The following is a 21033-nucleotide window of genomic DNA, read 5'->3' as shown; positions in this document are numbered from 1 at the left end:
CACAGTGATTTGAATAGGATAAGCTTGTTGATATAATAATCAATTATATATAGATAAAAAGAAAAATATATATATATTCTATTCTTTGTTATAAACAACATGAAGTGTATTAAATATTACATTACATTCGGGTTTCCCAGACTGGGGTTTCGTGAGTTTACTGAAGGCTATTTAGTAATTAATTCATAAAAATGTAAAATTAAAATAAATAATTTTTAAATAAACACAAAATAAAATATTTACTAAAAAAAGATTTTAAAAATTGTTTACCTGCAAGTCCTGTGACCATTAACCATCATCAGAGAACCGTGAACTTAATTTGATAATATTATTATTATTATAAAATGCTGAATACCAGTATTAAAGAATGAGTAAGTGTGTCCAAACCACTGACTGATACTTCATAAATGGAGAAAAGCAGAATTCACCACTTTTTATCCTCCTTTATTCTCTTACAATGGGACTTCATGCTTGAGCCTGTCCATTATGGAAAGCAAGGGGTTACATTCCTCAAATCTGTCATAGATGATTTAGTGTGACCTTTAGGATTGGATGACCACACATGTGATCAGGTCTGGATGATTTTGTGCTCTGCTAACAGATAGGGATGTTGTTATCTGTTATGATCATGGTCCCAAACAGAAACACAGAAATTTCTTCTGCATATCTGTACTACAGCCAGCTGCCTTCTAATGTACTGGATGTCTTTTCTTGCGTGGTAAATGATGCAAATTAGATTGATTTATCAACACTTTGGCCAACTGTAGCCAAAAAAAATTTGCATTAATCTGATTTTCCAATTAAGGTGTCAGTGTTCGGCTTGGCTCAGTGTGGGTGTATGTGTGTGAGAAAGAGTTTTATGTGGATGCGTTTTGGATTGACTGGTCAAATTATGAAGAAATGTAACAGTGGAATGATATGTTTATGAAAGAAAGTACACATAACATCCCATCTGCTAATTGAGACATTAATAGCAAAACAGAGAGGAGAGCTGGACAGGCTGACTTTGTCTTGCAAAGGTTTGTGAGCTAAGAAAGGAATGATATAACAACAACAACAACAATAACCTCCTAATGTACATACAGCTGGAAGGACATTTCTTATTTGGAACAAGGATTTTCTAATTATTTTCCACCCCATGGGCTGTAACATTTGTAAGACTTGCAAAATCCATCCATCCATCTGTCCATCAGGGCTCCCACAGTCATGGAAAGCCTGCAAAGATCAAGGTAGAAATCATTTATATAAAATACATTTTATATAAATGATTTCTAACCTTGATCTTTGCAGGCTTCCCATGACTGGAAAATAATTAGAAAATCCTTGTAATTATTTTTGCCTTTAAAATATTTCACCAGTTATATACTTATACTGGTCAAGGTAGGCACCATGTTGAATTTTATGTGGATAAAAACGAGAGGAATAGACTTACATTTTATTATATATAATTTATATAATTAACTATAGTAGAAGTAACATTTTAGTATATTAATATAATATGTTAGTAATGAGTCCCATAAGCTACAGTATAGATACAGTTCTGTCATGACAACTCTCTTGAGTGTTTGGCATGGTAATGGGCAGAGTTGGGCAAGTTACTTCCAAAATGCAATACATTATATATTACTGTCATTTGAAAGTAATTATTTACAGGTTGAGTTAAAGGACCTGTTAGCCTGCGCCATCTAGAGTTTTATGACAGAACTTTGAATTTAGTGTAAAGGTGGATAGCGTTTCACTATCCCTTGACATTTTCCCTTACAAAATGATTAAATGAATTACCATTAACTGAAAAAGTCATGGAAATTCAATCTAGTCTAATCTACCTATTTGTTGCATTTACTCTCAGATAAATGCACCTGTTATACTATTCCCATGATAACTGACATAAAATATGTGTCAAACGCATAATGTTTTCCCACATTAAACTTCTTATTATTTGTAGCATGTCAAGGCTCATTGGCCACATTTATTCATGAAAGTGTCTCCATCTCTAATGCATTAATACTTTAGATTTGTCCTTGTTCAATCAAAATGAATGACTGTTTCATTTACATTCATGTATTCTCCTCCAGTAATAATGTCATAATGAAGTACTCAGTAAAACCAGCTCTAGTTTAGGGCCTCTGCCGGGTACATAGTGACCAGCTGGAGGGGTCAAGTGCACCAAATGTGCTTACGGTTGCTATGGCAGTGTTCTTAAAGAGGTCACCTTAGAGATAGAAGGAAGGAGAAGACATGACAAAAAAAGAAAGTTCTGGTAAGATGAAACTCATGCAAATGGTACTGCCAGGAGTGGGTAGGAAGTGAAGAGGAGAGTGGGAGAGAGAAAAAGAGGGAACCAGAGTGTGTGTGTGTGTGTGTGTGTGTGTGCGAATCTCAATGACTTATTGAAGTGAGTCTAATTAATCTCTTAGTAGCTCTCATCTTTCCTTCAGATGCCCCAGGGACACAATGTACCCTGTGTGTGTGTGTGTGTGTTCATATATGTGTGTGTGCGCGCGTGTGTGTGTGTGAGCGTGTGTGCAAATGCATGTTTTTTTTTTTTGGTTCAGGGATTAACCTTAAGACTGTCTGAGCAGAAATGCACCCTGGGTGGAACATCAAAACAAGCACCCCATGTCAGTGGAAAAATTTCACTTTGGAAGGTGTGTGCGTGTGTGTGCGCACATGCTTGATCTTTGAAAAAATGCATATGTGCCACTGAGTGTTTATGGAAGTGTAGGAGAATTTATCAGAGAACACAAAGATTATTTCTTGCATTACTACTTAAATTGAGCTCAACAATCTAATGTACAATTCCACATTCCAGCTGGACCTACATGACTCATTTAACACTGACTCAACAACTACATTTCACAACAACAAAAAAATATTATGGTATTCATCCAAGGACATCTATAATAGCCCACCTGGAGAAATATCTGCTAGCATTCCAAATCATCTCAATGGGATGAATGTCAAAGGGTCCTGGAAGTATGTGATTTGAAATCTGTCTTTGCTCATGGGACCATAGAACTTGTCAATCAAAATAAACCCATGAAAACTATTGCCTACCTAGTATAGCCTAAAGTCACAGAACAGGGTCACCGAGTGCTGAGGCGCATGGTGCATAAAAGTCGTCAGAGTTCTGAACTTCCACTGGCATTAATATCAGCTCAAAAACTGTGTAGCGGGAGCATTTGACACATCTTTTGCATGCATCAACTGCATGCAAGTTTCACATCACCAAGTACAATGCCAAGCATCAGATGGAGTAGTGTAAAGCACACGGCTACTGGACTCTGGAGCAGTGGAAACTTGTTCTGTGGAGTGACAAATCACGCTTGTCTGTTTGGCAGTCTGATGGGCGAGTCTGGATTTTGTAAACACCAAGAGAACATTACCTGCCTGACTGCATTGAGCAAACTGCAAAGTTTGTTAGAAGAGGGACAATGGTATTGGGCTGTTTTCAGTGGGCAGCTGTGGCCTAATGCTTAGAGAGTTGGACTTGTAACCCAAAGGTCACAGGCTCGAGTCTCAAATTCCAAGCACAAAACTCAAGCACAAATTCTGAGTATGGGACACCATACTTGGCTACAGGGGTTGGGCTAGGCTCCTTACATCCAATAAAGGGAAATCTTAATGCTTTATCATATTAAGACATTTTGGACAATGCTATGCTTCCAGCTTTGTGGGAACAGTGGAAGGCACTTTTCTATGGTTGGATGCATTTGGTGTGGAAAATCTTTACTGGGCTGCAAAGATCTTTGGGATGAACTTGAACTCGATTGTGAGCCAGGCCTTCTTGTCCAACATCAGTGCCTGACTTCACAAATGCTCCACTGGATGAATGGGCAAACTGCATTTAAAAGATAGTAAAACTGTAGTATTATGAAATATTTTAATATACAGTATTTTAAAATCATACGCGGCAGCCATTGTGGGTCTACAAGACCAAAAGTACATAGAAGTGTGCTATTTGGGATTCAGCCTAAGAGTCTATACTGTTGTAATGGTTGAGCTGTATAGAATAGTGATGTTCAGTTCTTGAGGGAATCGTTCTTTTGAGCCGGTTGAAACCGGTTTGTAAGAAGTAACCAGTCAAGCCGGTTTACTAATCGAACTGAATCGAACTTTAGTTTCGGGTTGATGACACAAGACGCACAAGCCGAAGTAGCACGTCCAACTCAAAAAGAACCGAATGAGCCGGTTCACCCATGATGTCGAAGTTTGCCGAGGATTACTGAAGAGTCTGATGAGTCAGTTGACGACAACATGCAAGCCTGAGGCACATACAAAATATGCTTATTATGACTACTGTTATTAAATAACATAATTAAAACCTGCAAAAACCTTTTTTTCAAGATATGTAAATAAATTTTACTATGGTTTATTATACATGCAGATTATATTTTAAATTAAGTGAAATCAATGAGTTTATTTTATATTTTAGACATAGAACATATCTGCGTTTGTGCATAAATATGTGTGTTGTAGTTGCGAATCTTATCCAAGATGTAGGCTAATCAGTATTGGTCAGTCATATCCGGCATAAAGTATCCGCGATCCAATGAAACTGTGACCACAAACTTGTATGAATGCGAATGAAAGGCAATAATCAGCAATATGCTTTCACATAAATAACTTTTTATTTGAATTTCAATATGCGTTGACACAAATGACTTAATTTGAACGTTTCATTGATATAATATGACACAGAGCTGTTAGAAAAGAAATGCATAGTGGCGTCATAGCATGATGACGCCAGGAACCTATATGGATCGGCTTTTTGAACCGGTTCATTGAGCCGAACTGTCCGAAAAGAACCGGTTCGCGGAAATGAATCGGACTTTGCAACACTAGTATAGAATTCAAAAGATGATGCGTTACGCAGAATGAACGATCAGGAATAACTTTAACACAACTACCATCACTTTAACGCCAGGCAATGAACAAACGAAACAGAGGGCTTAAATACACAGAGGAAGATCATTAACAGAACAGGGAACAGGTGAGACCTAATTAGAAACCATGACAACTAATAATGAACTAGAACTCAGGCAAAAGGTGACGGGGAAAACGAAACCAAACATGGTAATGAAACTAAACAGACTGTGACAACTGTTACCTTTGATCAAAAACAAATTGAATGTGTATACATATAAATGTTGCTCGCTTGCAAATAATGATGAATAATTTTTTTTCAGAATACACAGCTAATTTTGCATAGCAATCAATAAACAAAGAAACTTTTTAGAAACAGATGGTGAAGTTACAACATCTTATGTAAATTGTTTGTAAAAACCATGCTTATGTAAACTCTGTTATTCAATTCCATGCAACAGTATATGCAAGAACGGAAATTCATTTTGCATGTATTTCCTGAATGAAGACCATAGTTATTAAATATTGACTATATAGGTCTGTTCTCTTCCTGTTATCACACTGTTAATGCCCTTGTAAACCTATTACAGCTAATTATGATCTCAAAATGTACATCAGTGTGCTCCCATTCATCAAAGTCACATTATCAGCTGATCAGAGCTTCCCAAAATACCCATTGACGTATCCAGGGTAACCTTCTGCTAAATACATGGAGGATGTTTTTTTTCTTTACCAGCATCCCCCATCCCTCTGTGCTATTTTGGCAGGCTTTATAGAAGAAGACCACTGATTGTGGACAGAAGAACAGCATATAAATTTGACCAAGATGCACTAAATGTCATTGTGATACCAGAATAAGAAACCTGATGGAATACAAATGATGCAATTGTTTGTGCATTAACAATGAAATTACTTCACAAAAATAAGACAAGTCTGCCTGACAATAACCAAAATTTTATTTTTGTTGTTACTGTTTCTCTCTCTTCTTCCCGTCCTGCTGTCTCAGAGAAATCGACATGCTGCTTACCAGCCAAGTTCTACACACATACACACACACACATACCACACGTTCTCCTTCAGTGAGTGAAATGTACACAGTATTACCATCTGGACAACAAAGAATCCGTACAAGTTGAGGCTGGACACCATCTCTCATTCAAAATATACATAGCACAAATAGGCATGTCATAGACCTTTATCAGTTTTTATAGCTACCTTTGTTTGGCTGAGGTGTTGATTCTGTTGTTAAGTGAGAAATAAAAAAATCTGACTGGTCAAATGTCTTAGCCATTACTCTACTGACTAAGACATCTATGCCAAGTAAATCAAGGGCAGCTGGTTTGTTTAAAAGCTCTCTCTTTCTCTCTCACTCTCTGTCTCTGTTTCAGTTTATGCAAGTCAAAACCAACAAAGCTTTATTGATGTGACTGTAATCATTACAGTATTGCTAAGGCATTCAAGTACTTAAATAGTACAAGAGCATAAAATAAAATAGGTTAAAGTACATTATAAATTACTGTGCTCATGATGCACATGTTGAGAAGTGGTAGGCTAAATGTGGTGTCAGGCGAACCAATATGAAACGCATTCAGATGAAGACAAACATATACCTTCAGAGTAAATTAAATGACCTCAAGCGTGATTCTTGCTGCCACTAGACAGGCATGAGTCATGCTCAGACAGAACTTTCAGTAACACTTCAAGAATCACTGTACACACAAACACTAGCACACAACTGGCAATATTAAAACTTGATCTGTGGTTGAAGTCAACAATAACAAGATACAGGAAGCTTTTGTCTCCCTTTTAAAAGCTGATAAGCTTATTTATTTTGTTGTGTTACTATAAGATTATGTGGTTATTTGCACTGTATTTGCATTTAGCATTGCTATTTCCCTGCTGTTCATGACCCAATCAAAACAGACCTGCCACCCTTTTGTGGGTCCATCTGCTCTTTTTGAGTATTTTGTGAATCTTTCTATCAAAGTTTTGAGCTTGTGTATAAGTGTGTTTGATAAATAACCTGTTAACTTGGCCTGAGTTTTAGTTTCAATTTATTTGTATATTGCTTTTCACAATATGGTTATTATTAATACGATAACACTTTACAATATGGGTGCACTAATATGCATTAATTCATACTTAACTAATGCACAGATAATCATGTGTTAATGTATGACTCATGAAGAACTAAACCATTAATTAATGATTGCTGCATCAGCAACTAATAAAGTTTCTATATGTTTAATAGATTAAGTAATATATAAATTGTTATTAATTTGTCATAATGTGTTAATTCCTTAATAACATTTTTATTAATTGTGTAAATTAATGTATTAATTACCATAATGGCTTGAAACCATGTATTTCAACTTCAAATTATCTGCATTAATTTATCATTAGCTAATGATTTGCAAATGTATCATTATGTTATGACTTTACTTGTTGAGGCACGTGACTATTAACTAATTGTTAAAGGTGCCCTAGAACCAGTTTTTACTAGATGTAATATAAGTCTAAGGTGTCCCCGAATGTGTCTGTGAAGTTTCAGCTCAAAATGCCCCATAGATTTTTTTTTATTATTTTTTTTAACTGCCTATTTTGGGGCATCATTAACTATGCACCAATTCAGGCTGCGGCCCCTTTAAATTTACGTTAATACTGCCTACCCTTGTGTAATGCCTTGAACATGGCCTGACATATGCAAATATTGGGGTCATACATATTAATGATCCCGACGGTTACGTAACAGTTGGTGTTATGTTGAGATTCGCCTGTTTTTCGGAGGTCTTTTAAACAAATGAGATTTACACAAGAAGGAGGAAACAATGGTGTTTGAGACTCACTGTATGTCATTTCCATGTACTGAACTCTTGTTATTCAACTATGCCAAGGTAAATTCAATTTTTGATTCTAGTGCACCTTTAAGTAATATATCATTATGGTTTTGACATCTACAATAGCCCAGGTGAAAAAAAGTACATTTCTATTATGTACTTAAAGTACTCTATTTTCGTGCACTAGTTTTGTACTTAATATACAAAAAATTCTTCTTTAGTACTTCTTAAGAACATCTAAGTGTACTCAACTGTGCTATTCTGAGACACCATGAAATATGAACTTAAATGTGCTTTTAATATACTATCACTATATTTAAAAATGTATTTAGATACTACTTATAGTACATTTGAACCCATAGTGTACTGCAAGTGGTAACTAAATATATTTTTTAAATACAGAGATAGTATTAAAAGCACATTTAGTTCATATTTCATGGTGTCTCAAAATAGCACAGTTGAGTACAGTTAGATGTTCTTAAGATTATCTTAATTTTTAGTATATTAAGTTCAAAATTAGTGTGCAAAAATAGAGCACTTTAAATACTTTATTGAAATGTACTTCTTTGTCACCTGGGTTAAGCCATGATTTCAATTTCCAACCATCTACAACCGTGATTCCACTTTATTAGATGAACTGCTGCATCCATAACCTTGTTGTTCATGGCACAGGAATGTGTCAGGTTAAGCTTGAGGTCTAGAATTCAAAGGTGGAACACTGAGAACATACGATCGAGCACTGCTATTTCGTAACACTTTGTTAAGACCGGACAAAGAGAATAGAACCCATTATAATCGTGATGCTACGCTGAATGTGGCACGATGCAACACAACACAACACAACACAACACAACACAACACAACACAACAAAACGTCACTTCTGTTATGAAGGACAAACGGACTTGCAATGGTCTGTCACATGACTCGATAATGGTCGCGTCCAGTTTAAACACAGTGTAACAGCGGTCAGTAGTTCAGATTCTGGTGTGCTGATATTTGTGTGCAGCCCAACTTACCTATCCTTCAAACACATTCTCTGATATTACACTCACTGCATGTGCAACTGTCAAAACCCATTATACATATTACTTAACAATTAGTTATTAGTCATGTGCCTCGACAAGTAAAGTCATAACATAATGATACATTTTCAAATCATTAGTTAATGATTAATTAAAGCAGACAACTGGAAGTTGAAGTAGTTAACACATTAACTTCCACTATTAGTTAATAAAATATGTTATTAAGGAATTAATACATTATGACACATTTAATTAATAACAATTTATATATTACTTAATCTATTAATCATATAGACTCTTTAATAGTTGCTGATGCAGCAATCATTAATTAATGGTTTAGTTCTTCATGAGTCATACATTAAAACATGATTATTTGTGCATTAGTTAAGCATGAATTAATGCGTATTAGTGCTGCTCCCATATTGTAAAGTGTTACCATTAATACTAATAATTTGAAGTAATATATATATATATATATATATATATATATATATATATATATATATATATATATACAGTGGGTACGGAAAGTATTCAGACCCCCTTAAATTTTTCACTCTTTGTTATATTGCAGCCATTTGCTAAAATCATTAAGTTCTTTTTCTCCTCATTAATGTACACACAGCACCCCATATTGACAGGAAAACACAGAATTGTTGACATTTTTGCAGATTTATTAAAAAAGAAAAACTGAAATATCACATGGTCCTAAGTATTCAGACGCTTTGCTCAGTATTTAGTTGAAGTATCCTTTTGATCTAATACAGCCATGAGTCTTTTTGGGAAAGATGCAACAAGTTTTTCACACCTGGATTTGGGGATCCTCTGCCATTCCTCCTTGCAGATCAGTGGCGTAGCCACGGGGGGGCCTGCATGTTAATGAGGGGGCCTACGCCCCCTCAGGCCCCCCCCCCGTGGCTACGCCACTGATTTCTGAGCGATTTTTATTTTTTATGTTGATTTACACTGATGTATATGCTGCGCGATAAAATGCAACAGCTATTTTTAGACTTATTGGTTTGATTATTTCACGTGTTGCGCGTAGTCTCTGCTGTTATTATCTTTGCGCGTGAGACTTCGTTATTATGCGGTGAGTGGCAATGTGAAGCCGCACCCGAGGCTTCCCGTTTCCAGGACGCGCATCTCAATGCAGTGAAATCCGGTGGATGCTCGAGCTCAGATACTCTTCATTCATTTTAACCAATAAAAAGTCGTTAGAGAATCAAGAACCTCTGACTGCAGCGCACACAGCTATCTTCTCGTCATTTAATTAATTAGTTAATTTGAGACAGTTTCCGTGGCGTTATTTGCTCTCGCTCAGATATTTCGAGTGCGGCTGTGCGTGCTCAAACTTTGTTCCATGTAAATCAAACATGCATTTTCTCTAGAATTGTCTTCTCTCCTGGATTTAATGTTGCTAGAAGAGGTCAGATGAGATCATGTAAGCCTATGTCGGTAAAACTCAGAAAAAATAACACGACTGTCCAATCAGACGTTATAGGCTACTGTGCTCTTGGCGCGCACTCAAGAATTGCATGCGCAAATGCGCCGGCGCGCGCTGCATAATTACTTTATTATAGCTTTAAAAAAGCGCAATAGAAACTACGAGCAATGACCGTCGTTTGAAAATGAAATTGCCAAACATGCTATTAAAGCTGCCTCAAAACTGTGCATGCATGTATTTGTTGACATAGTTTTAAAGCTATTGTTATCCGATTTTTTGGCCTTAACGTCTTAAAAATGCACATATGTACACCAAGGAAATCTAAATTTTCTCGGGGGAGCATGCCCCCGTACCCCCCAAACTACATTTTATTACCTCTGTAATTATGAAACTCTGCGTACATGTTCTATAAATTCTATCTAATGAAATATGAGGTAAACGTGTATTTCTACAAATGTGCGCACTTTGAGAGTAAAAGTTTGTATATGTAGTATGCACTGTGATCAAATATAAATGGGACCAAATGCGATTGAATATAAAGGTTTATGTCTCGTTATTCTATTAATAACTACCGATTGATTTTGCATTTCTTTTAGAAGTTAAGAATTATTAGTGTCATTGTAGTCATTATTAGTGTCATATATATATATATATAGTAGCGGCCCCCTCATTTTTAGATGGGCCCCCCCAAAAATAAAATTCTGGCTACGCCACTGTTGCAGATCCTCTCCAGTTCTGTCAGGTTGGATGGTAAACGTTGGTGGACAGCCATTTTTAGGTCTCTCCAGAGATGCTCAATTGGGTTTAAGTCAGGGCTCTGGCTGGGCCATTCAAGAACAGTCACGGAGTTGTTGTGAAGCCACTCCTTCATTATTTTACCTGTGTGCTTAGTGTCATTGTCTTGTTGGAAGGTAAACCTTCGGCCCAGTCTGAGGTCCTGAGCACTCTGGAGAAGGTTTTCGTCCAGGATATCCCTGTACTTGGCCGCATTCATCTTTCCCTTGATTGCAACCAGTCGCTCTGTCCCTGCAGCTGAAAAACGTCCTGTCCCTGCTGCCACCACCATGCTTCACTGTTGGGACTGTATTGGACAGGTGATGAGCAGTGCCTGGTTTTCTCCACACATACCGCTTAGAATTAAGGCCAAAAAGTTCTATCTTGGTCTCATCAGACCAGAGAATCTTATTTCTTACCATCTTGGCAAACTCCATGCGGGCTTTCATGTGTCTTGCACTGAGGAGAGGCTTCCGTCGGGCCACTCTGCCATAAAGCCCGACTGGTGGAGGGCTGCAGTGATGGTTGACTTTCTACAACTTTCTCCCATCTCCCGACTGCATCTCTGGAGCTCAGCCACAGTGATCTTTGGGTTCTTCTTTACCTCTCTCACCAAGGCTCTTCTCCCCCAATAGCTCAGTTTGGCCGGACGGCCAGCTCTAGGAAAGGTTCTGGTCATCCCAAACGTCTTCCATTTAAGGATTATGGAGGCCACTCTGCTCTTAGGAACCTTAAGTGCAGCAGAAATTTTTTTGTAACCTTGGCCAGATCTGTGCCTTGCCACAATTCTGTCTCTGAGCTCTTCAGGCAGTTCCTTGACCTCATGATTCTCATTTGCTCTGACATGCACTGTGAGCTGTAAGGTCTTATATAGACAGGTGTGTGGCTTTCCTAATCAAGTCCAATCAGTATAATCAAACACAGCTGGACTCAAATGAAGGTGTAGAACCATGGACAGCACCTGAGTTAAATATATGAGTGTCACAGCAAAGGGTCTGAATACTTAGGACCATGTGATATTTCAGTTTTTATTTTTTAATAAATATGCAAAAATGTCAACAATTCTGTGTTTTTCTGTCAATATGGGGTGCTGTGTGTACATTAATGAGGAAAAAAAAAGAACTTATATATATATATATATATATATATATATATATATGGATGGATGGATGTATCAGTAGTTATCAGTAGCTATATCATTAGGTATCAGGTATCAGTAGCTACCTGCTGTTATATTATAAACTTGGCTGTGATGCTTTGAGGTTTGGCTCCCTGTGAGTTCTTCAGAATATGCGTAATGTATGACACAGTGGTAATAAAGAAATGAATTAAAGGAAAACTGTGTCTCGGTAATTATACTGTTCTCACCAGAAAAGTAGAAGAAGAAAAAAATACAGCGCGTATATGTTCGTTAATTTGAGAGCACCGCCCCACAAAAATTCATGTATTTTCTTCCATTCTTCTGGGTAGACATTAGGACCGCGCAGACTCTACAGCTAGAGTGGTATATTACTCCAGTATACATGCCCTAAACGACGGTGAACGGGGGATCGACCCGGAGATTATCTAACCTACGACTTTTTGCACTTTTGATCCAAAGGATCCAGTGTGAATGGAGTTTACGAAGCCCTTCCTCAACCCAGGGAACGTTTTATACACTTGAATCATATCTTCTCTGGCCAAAGAAAGTGTGTGGTTCACTTTTTGGTTTTTCCGTGGAGGAGGACCTTCTGTTGATCTTATATCCCCCTCTCTCTTTGTGCGCCCTCCCGGTTCTCCATTCGCCAGACGCGGAGCAGAGCCGCATCACCATCATCATCAGCGCTCGCGCTGCCTCTGTCTCTGCGCGTGCAGTCAGGACCAGTGTGCCCTGCTATCCCACCACCATGAATTCGGATATTAACATGTACTTGGGGCGAGAGAAAACGGGGATCATGCGAAAGAGAGCCCTGCTACTCAGGAAAGGCTGCAGTTTCGAAATAACGAGGTGAGTTGATATATGGGGAAGGGGTTTTATGTGGGGAGTGGGCATTTTGAGAGCACCGCATCATCCGGTTACCGGATGGTTGGGTTGTAAATTATCACAGCAGTGTTTAGGGCATCTGAGATAGACATGTTTACTCAAGTGTGTGGGTTTGGACTGGCTTTCAGGGGGATTTGGCATAGACCAGCAGCATATTAAAAGGGTCTTAAGGCTGTCGCTAGGGATCTCAGAGTCAACAAAGCTTTATTGGCATGATTGTCAGCATATATTGCCAAAATATATGTGCAGCACTTAAAGTATTGAAAATGAAACAGAAAATACAGTAACAGAAAATAAAGGCACATAAAACCAGAGGGGAAATAAAAAGGGGAAAGGGGGGTGGTGGTAAAATATAATGTAAATTGACATATACATATGTGTGTGTGTGTGTATATATATATATATATATATATATATATATATATATATATATATATATATATATATATATATTTAATATAAAATTTCTTGAGAGTTTAGACGCGAGTCATGGTCCATTAAACGCTGAGACATCAGCCTCTATTGGCAATAACCCACTTTTTCCATCGGGATTCCCCATGAACAGTCGTGAGGAGATCCGGGTTTTCTGCAAACACACACACACACACACACACACACACACACACACACACACACACACACACACACACACACCCCACCCCCTCTATAGGCTATAATAGAGAAATATTCCTTCCTATAAATGCACATCTCAAGTATCGACCCGTTGTTCTTGCATGTGCAAGAGTATTGTGTTTTCAATGTTGTTTTCTATTTCTGTCAGTGAAAGTGACAGGATGTTAAAGCTCATGCTCAGTAATGGTTCTGCATCACTGTCAGACACACCAACACAAGCACTGGTGGTTCAGCAAATGAATGTAGTGTGTCTGTGTTTATGTCAGAAATGCAGAGATACATAGAAAGAGAATGAGAAAGAGGTTACACCCCATTTTAGCCTATCGCCTGTGTTAGGACCATCATGGTGTAGACTGCGGTGTTATGTTGAGACAATACTGTATAGCCTATTTCTACTGAATCTTAGGTTATTTTAAAATGAGAGACCCAGTATTTACTAATTAATTTATTAATTAATTAATACTAATTAATCTAATACAAGTTCTGCAAATCTGCATAGGTCTTTCATTAAGTTGCTTGAGTAAAAAATTGATGACATTACTGTGTCTGTATTACGTGTTATTATAATTGATTAGCAGGCCTATAATATGGCTAACTGTTCTGGTCCTCAAATTTAGCTGGCGGAGCAATGTTTGTATCACTCCTCTTGTCTGTATGACTGTCAGTCTGTTTTTAGTGGTAGATATTTTTAAGAGACCCTTTCTCCTGGTTAATTATGCAAGTATGTGCTGACAAATTACTGTCTTTGTGAGAGAATCGTTGAATCATTCATTCCAAATCAATTCATTCAAATCACTGATTCATGCAGGAACAAAACAAGTGACTGCCTTTATGAACAAATCATTGAATCATTTACTTAACCGAGTTGTTCAAAAACACTGAGACTTTTATAAACTAAACAAGTGCATCCGAATATGCATACTACTTTACTATATAGCAGGCAAAAAAATAGTATGTGAAAAGAGTAGGTGAAAATGTACCCAGATGATCTACTACTTCCGCACATCCAATGGACACTTTACTATCCCATGAGGCCACAGGAGAGGATTTGTGAATGGCAGTGAATTGAACTGACGCTGGGAGGTCACATGACAATGACAACATGATGAATTTGAACATGACAAATTTTAATGTTCTTATTCAGAAAAGTACCTACTCATCTTTATGATCACGTCATTGAATCATTAATTTAACCGAGTCAATTCAAGAACGAAACTAATGGGCATTGCTCAGATACACAATGGCTATTTCTACTGTGGCTACGTTTTGAATTATTTTAGTTTTTGGCACAAAATTAGACAAACTGGCAATATCGTGTCTAAAATGTAAATATTAACGGATTGTACATTGAACCATTAAAGTATAAAATCAACTGCAGAATAATTCAAGCACTTGCAAGTAATTAGTTACACAGAAACATGAAGTCTGTAAAGTGTGACCAAAAATTGCTTTATATCTTCAATGGGCTCCATGGAATGTACCTTATTTCAATAAAAGCTACACAAATCCCTTCCCATATAAACTGCAAATTACATACTACTCCCCAAACAAGCAACAAATTACTCCTGCGGACAGACTTAATGTGCTCAGACAAGGACATTGATGAGGAGGAGAATGCATCAGCCCCTAATGACGTGTAGGCGAGAGACCCACTGCTTTCATTTTATTTCTCCATAATGTTTTATCACGAAGACTGTTTTTTCTCAAGTGGCAGAGTATAACATGATCATTCAGTTGTTTTGAAGGCCACACACAAACACACATGCACAGTACTTTATGTCTATTTACAAAGAAGGTCTGGTGAAATGCTGTGAAAAGGCTGTTTAAAAAATATTTCTGTCCATTATGGAGGTCTATGGTATGTCTGTAACAGCTTTTTATTTTGCTACCTTTTTTTCTTTCTGTACTGAACACTGCTTTAATTACAAAGTCCTCCTTTCTCTCTCTCTCTTACTTACTAGGTCCTTTCTGTGCTCATTCATGCACCATTTATTTTGCTGTCTTTTATCTACTTTCTTTAGTAGCTTCTCTGTCAGGAATCAGTTGTAAACAACTCTAATGGGACTTTAATTTCCTCAACATTATAAATCATTCAAGACACAAAGATACCTGTTGTCTTTTTCAGTCCTTCAAAATAACTAGTCAAACAAACTAAAATAATAAAAACACTGTGAAATGTAAGAAATTGAAAATCAATGAGAGCATCAATTCCAGACTCCCACTTCGTTTTTTTTTTTTAAATAATGAAATATATTAAATAACAAGAGCTAATCAAATACCATTTTTCAAAGCAGACATACTGTAGTACAATAACAAAGCCTCATTGTGATCATAGAAAGTATAACAAAGCATTTTATATAGCCAATTCTTCCTTTTCACTAGAGGTAGGAGAATTAATGTATTCTTGTGGATTTGACAGTTGGTTTTGTGTTACTTCCTACTTCCTTTGTATAGCCGCCATAAAAAGTAGAAATAACAGTGGACTGCCCACATTCTCCACAGGAGAATACAAGAAAGGATCGCTGTTAATGTAGTTAAATGCAAGCCAGCACATGCACAAATACACACCAAAACTTTAACAAATAAATAAATAAATCCTGATTTTCAGAAGTTAGAAAGAATAATTCTATAATTGTTTAAATATTTGGTAACACTTTATTTGACGGTTACACATCTTACATGTTCTTACTATAGTAATAACAGTAAATTATGCATAATTAAAAGCAATTAGCCCTAAACCAAATTCTACCCCTAACCCTAATTATATAGTAAGTACATGTTGTTATTTAATACTACTTAGTACTTATTTGTATAATTACACTGTAACAAGCACACCCTAAAATACAGTGCGACCAAACATTCATGCCAAATTTATGCCTTGATTTTTTTCCTGTCTTTTTGAATTTTAGCACTCATTGCTAAGCAATCTAAGCAAACTAATTCTGAATCTAAAGTTAATAAACAAGTTAACAAACACAAGCCCCCTGCATTCTGTAGTTATTACTAATAGAGTGAATAGTGAACACAGAAATGAAAGTGAGAAAGTTCACGGCACCATTTAAGCTGTTAGGGTGGAGATGACACTCTATGACTCACACTGAGCTCATTTGTGTTTGAGCGTGTGTGAATGTGTGTATGCTGAGCAGCTGCACACAAACTCATCCAGTAACCTGAGCGTGAGCCTGTATAGTATCTCATTAAACTCATTTGAATCATTTGGATTGTGCCTGCAAAGAGACTAAAGTTCTTTCTATTTTCAGTCATCTCTCTTTCTCTCTCTTTTGCGTCTGAGCAGCTAGCCCTGCAGTTCGTACCAATCTGATAATACTAGCACTACAGCTAACACTAATCACTCTCAGCTGTGCGGTCTGCATGTGCTCGAGCACAACCTCCTCATTTGAGAAAAATAGACGGAAATCAAGCAGCGGAATAAAAGAAAGAGTCCCGCTCTGATTACAGCCCTATGTAAACTTTCATTCCGCGCCCACATATGCTTCCATTTAAGGTTTAAAGACGCATACCTACACATTAGTGTTTTTCGCTGCAGGAAGCCTCACTAGGAAAGACTCTCTTCCCATTATAGCAACCCTGGAACGCACCCAGCGTAGGATGGATGGAGCTTTTTGGAGTTTAGCCTTTGGCGGGACCACTGTTTAAAATACTGTTGGTTAGCTCCCCACCGCAAGGGCATTCACACTGGGTGTGTGTAGCGTAAATTTAGTGGTGTGGCTCTGTGTTAGGATGGCTAGGGTTAGGGATCTTTAAATTGGAAGTGCTGTATGTGTAATGCCCTCTGACATGGTGTTATATGTAGGTAGGCCTATTATATATACCTGAACAGAGAGGTAAAGGAAATATTTTTCACATATGAAGTGACACTTTTTTTTTTTATTGTTCATATAATTAAAGTTATGGAGTGTATTAAAAATACAGTCAGGTGTGTTGGAGCAGGGCTGGAATGGAGCTCCTGGAGCAGGGTTGAGTTCCTATCAGTTAATTATTCAGACATTTTTTATATTTTTGATATATTTTTACTAGTGGGTTGTTCATTTATGTAAGTGAGGATAGCAAAATAAAGTAAACAATGACATATTATACCCAACAATTCTTCATACAGTGGACTACCAGTAAAATTGATTGACCAAAAATTATTCAGACACTTTGACCATGTTTTGCTTAAGTGTTATCTGACATAATTAAGATTAATTTTTCTCTGACAGTTTAACTCTGAGATCTTGTCATATTTTATTACCATTTTTTTTTTTTAAACTATAGCGAATAAACTGTAATAATGAATGAAATGTTCTAGGTGTCTGAATAAATTTTGGTTTGACTGTACAGTATGTACTGTATATAGTTTGTCTAGTTTGCCCCACCTGGTGGTCAGTGACCACAACTTCTGACAATAAGATTGTAATTATTATAGCAACGTATTCATATTATATCCGCAAATACTTAATATAAATATATAGTCACATTATCTTTTTAAAATATTTAGATACATACTTTTAGAATGTTCAGATACATATTTTTTTTTATTAGGTCATATTTTCCTCTGCTAATGGAAAACATCAGCATTTCAGTACTTACAGTTTTAGGAACGGAATTTCATATCATTTTGTTTCAAAAACATTTTTGTTGAAAATCTCGATTCATTGTAGCCTACATAACTAACTAGTAAGCAAAAAGTGATTGGAATAAAAAAATAAAATAAAAATAAAAACTATGTGAGTCAGAGTACTATCAGTGTAGCTGCTTTGAAGGGATAGTTCACCCAAAAATGAAAATTCTCTCATTTAAAGGCCCACTGTTGTGTTGACGTAATTTCAACTGAAACAGGAAGACAGGGTGATATCTCAAACAGCCCCACCCATTTTTTAAAATAGCCAATAGCGTTTCGTTTATATCACAGCTCGGCCAGAGCTGTTAAACTCAGTAAAACCTCTGTTTCCTTTTAACAGTTCATCCTCCTAATCTCCTCTATATCACTTTAAAATACAGCATTCTGTGTACAATTCAAATGGATCCGATACCTTTCGTGGTCTGAGCCGACTTACGGATATGATCCGCTCTGTGCTCTTGTGTCCCAGAGCAGACTGTGCTCGAGCTGCGGCGGTTCACGTTATACTAACACAAAAACGGGAGGATGGAAAGCATATTTACATCTGAATTGTTCCCTATTCTCTATATAGTGCACTATGAGCCATTCACCATGTAGAAACTAGTAAATGTGTGAACAAATGACCGATTTCACACGCAGCTTGTATGTTGATAGTGTAGGAGGGGGTGGGACTTCAGATTCTAGAGAGCATTTGATTGGACAGAAGATTTGATGAGAAGCTGAAGTGCTATGTGATGTCATGAAAATCTGTGATCCATTTTAGCGGAAGTGAGAGACTAAGTTTTGAATGCTTATATCTCCTAAATGTGAATTTTGTCATTGTTTTGGAACACACCAGCTTATTCATATCATTAAGGCTAACATATTCATACTAAAAGCTAAAAAACTTAAATTTTGATTTCAGGGGGACTTTAAATATGGGTAGCCAAACAGTTGATGGGCCCCATTTAATTCCATAGTATGGGGGGAAAAATGCTATGGAAGTCAATGGGATCCATCAACTGTTTGGTAACCGATATTCTTCAAAATATCTTCTTTTGTGTTCAGCAGAAGAAAGAAATTCATACAGGTTTGGAACAACTTGAGAGTGAGTAAATGATGACAGAATTTTTATTTTTGGGTGAACTATCCCTTTAAGAAATGTAGTATATTTTCTGTAATTCTTCCTTGTGTATATAATTATTGGATATTAACTCACAATAAATCTCAGAGCTTTGCTGCCTTTAGATGAGTTATTTTCTTGACTGTAAGGAATTACCTCTAAATCAGAGGGGAAAGGTTGATTTAGATGACTTTAATGCATCTAGTCAAGTAGATCACATTACCAACTGTATCTGGTTCTGCAATAGACACATATTACCACTAGAGGACACTGTGGTCCAATATATGTAACCCATTGGATTTTGAACCAGGTATCATAATTTTGCTGTACAAAAGTCAGTTGATATTTTCTGAGAGATCTGTAGTTGACACAAAACATTTAAACAAAGAAAGTGTGTCCTTTGGTTTGTCAAAAGCCCATATTTTTCACAAAAGAAAGGTAAATGATGTGATGTTTACCTGCCAAGGGTCTTGCAGTACTATATATGATACACATTGAGGCACAATACAAATGGTGGCTGTAAGTTTTGCTGTTAAGCTGCCAATCGATCCAGCCTATAGTATCCAACTGCATTATTATTCAATTTAAACAATAAAATAAGAGACTGTGTTTTTGTTAATCACACTGAACATGCTCAGAATTTTGTCTAATGCATTTCTAACATTTTTTAAAGAATATTTGCTTTGGTACATTCTTCTTTCCTCAGGGAGCATTTAGCCCTCAGTCTAACATCTGCCCTCAGTCTGATCTGCTCCAAAATGCCAGCAGTTCATAGGTTGGGCTCTGAAAATGTCGCCCTGTCAAACACACACCATGAAGAATGACCCCACTTTTTATCCTAATCAAAGGACTTAACCTTTGTGCCACAGCTGGCCAGCTGCAGATATGTGCATTTATATGCATGGGCATGTTTGTGTCAGAGTCATGATTTTTCGGATCATCTACATCCAAGTTTAAAAGGGAAAAGGTTGCTGTTCTGTATGGTCAGAAATGCTCTTTTCTTGTCCTCGTGTTCTGTGTTCAAAACTACCGTTTCTTTTAAACTCTCATGAGATTGTAACCAAACAAAAGTCACTCCTAATATATAGCATTAACACATTATTTGATGTTTACAGTGTAGGTTAGCTCTCTATGGGACATCGTCATTTATAAATGACTCTAAATTGCATTTAAAATACAATAATAATGTTAAAAAATAGTAATATGACATCCCCTTCAACCAATAAAATTAAAATCTATTTGCCTTGTGCTTAACATTTTTGGCAACAAGGAAGTGAAAGAGACATGTTATGCTGTCAAGGCACCGTAGTGAGTTCATTTTAGACATGAAAATACATATACATTTTAATTTTTAAACCATTTCATTGTACATCCAAATGTGCTTTCTAAAGTTTTTGGTAATTTTTAATACACATTTTGTAAAAACAGTAACTCAAAGACCAAAAAAAAAAAAAAAAACTGCATCATGCATAAATAACTTGTAGGGGATACATATTTTCTGCGTAAATGGCACTATTGTTCAGTTCTTGCAGGCAGTATAATAGTCTTTTTTCCTGTGTTTTAGGTTGATTTTAGTAAGTTTTATAGAAGACAGAATGGAAAAGCTGTTCCTTTTCCTAAAAGTATTGATGGTAGTGATGGCAGTGCACCAGAAAACTAGGTCGTAGCAAGAAAGAAATTTGAGGATCAGAGAGAATAGAAGCAGTGAGG

At 36.7% G+C, this 21033-nt stretch overlaps 1 protein-coding gene across 4 annotated transcripts in view; it reads left to right on the top strand.

Moving 5' to 3' along the window:
• Positions 1-12436: 12436 nt before the first annotated feature.
• The window catches only part of garnl3 (GTPase activating Rap/RanGAP domain like 3), a 79826-nt gene continuing 71229 nt past the window's right edge, over positions 12437-21033 (top strand). For 2 of the 4 annotated variants that reach the window (XM_048188480.1, XM_048188476.1), the window contains exon 1: positions 12439-12931. In XM_048188480.1, the coding sequence (XP_048044437.1) occupies positions 12831-12931 (101 nt within the window). In that variant the 5' untranslated portion in view covers positions 12439-12830. Of the gene's footprint in view, positions 12932-21033 lie in introns of all 4 variants that reach the window. The other 2 variants (XM_048188483.1, XM_048188478.1) reach the window with 2 other exon arrangements.

Source organism: Megalobrama amblycephala, linkage group LG4, assembly GCF_018812025.1.
Source record: "Megalobrama amblycephala isolate DHTTF-2021 linkage group LG4, ASM1881202v1, whole genome shotgun sequence".
Taxonomy (NCBI): domain Eukaryota; kingdom Metazoa; phylum Chordata; class Actinopteri; order Cypriniformes; family Xenocyprididae; genus Megalobrama; species Megalobrama amblycephala.
This window is presented reverse-complemented; position numbering and strand designations above follow the sequence as displayed.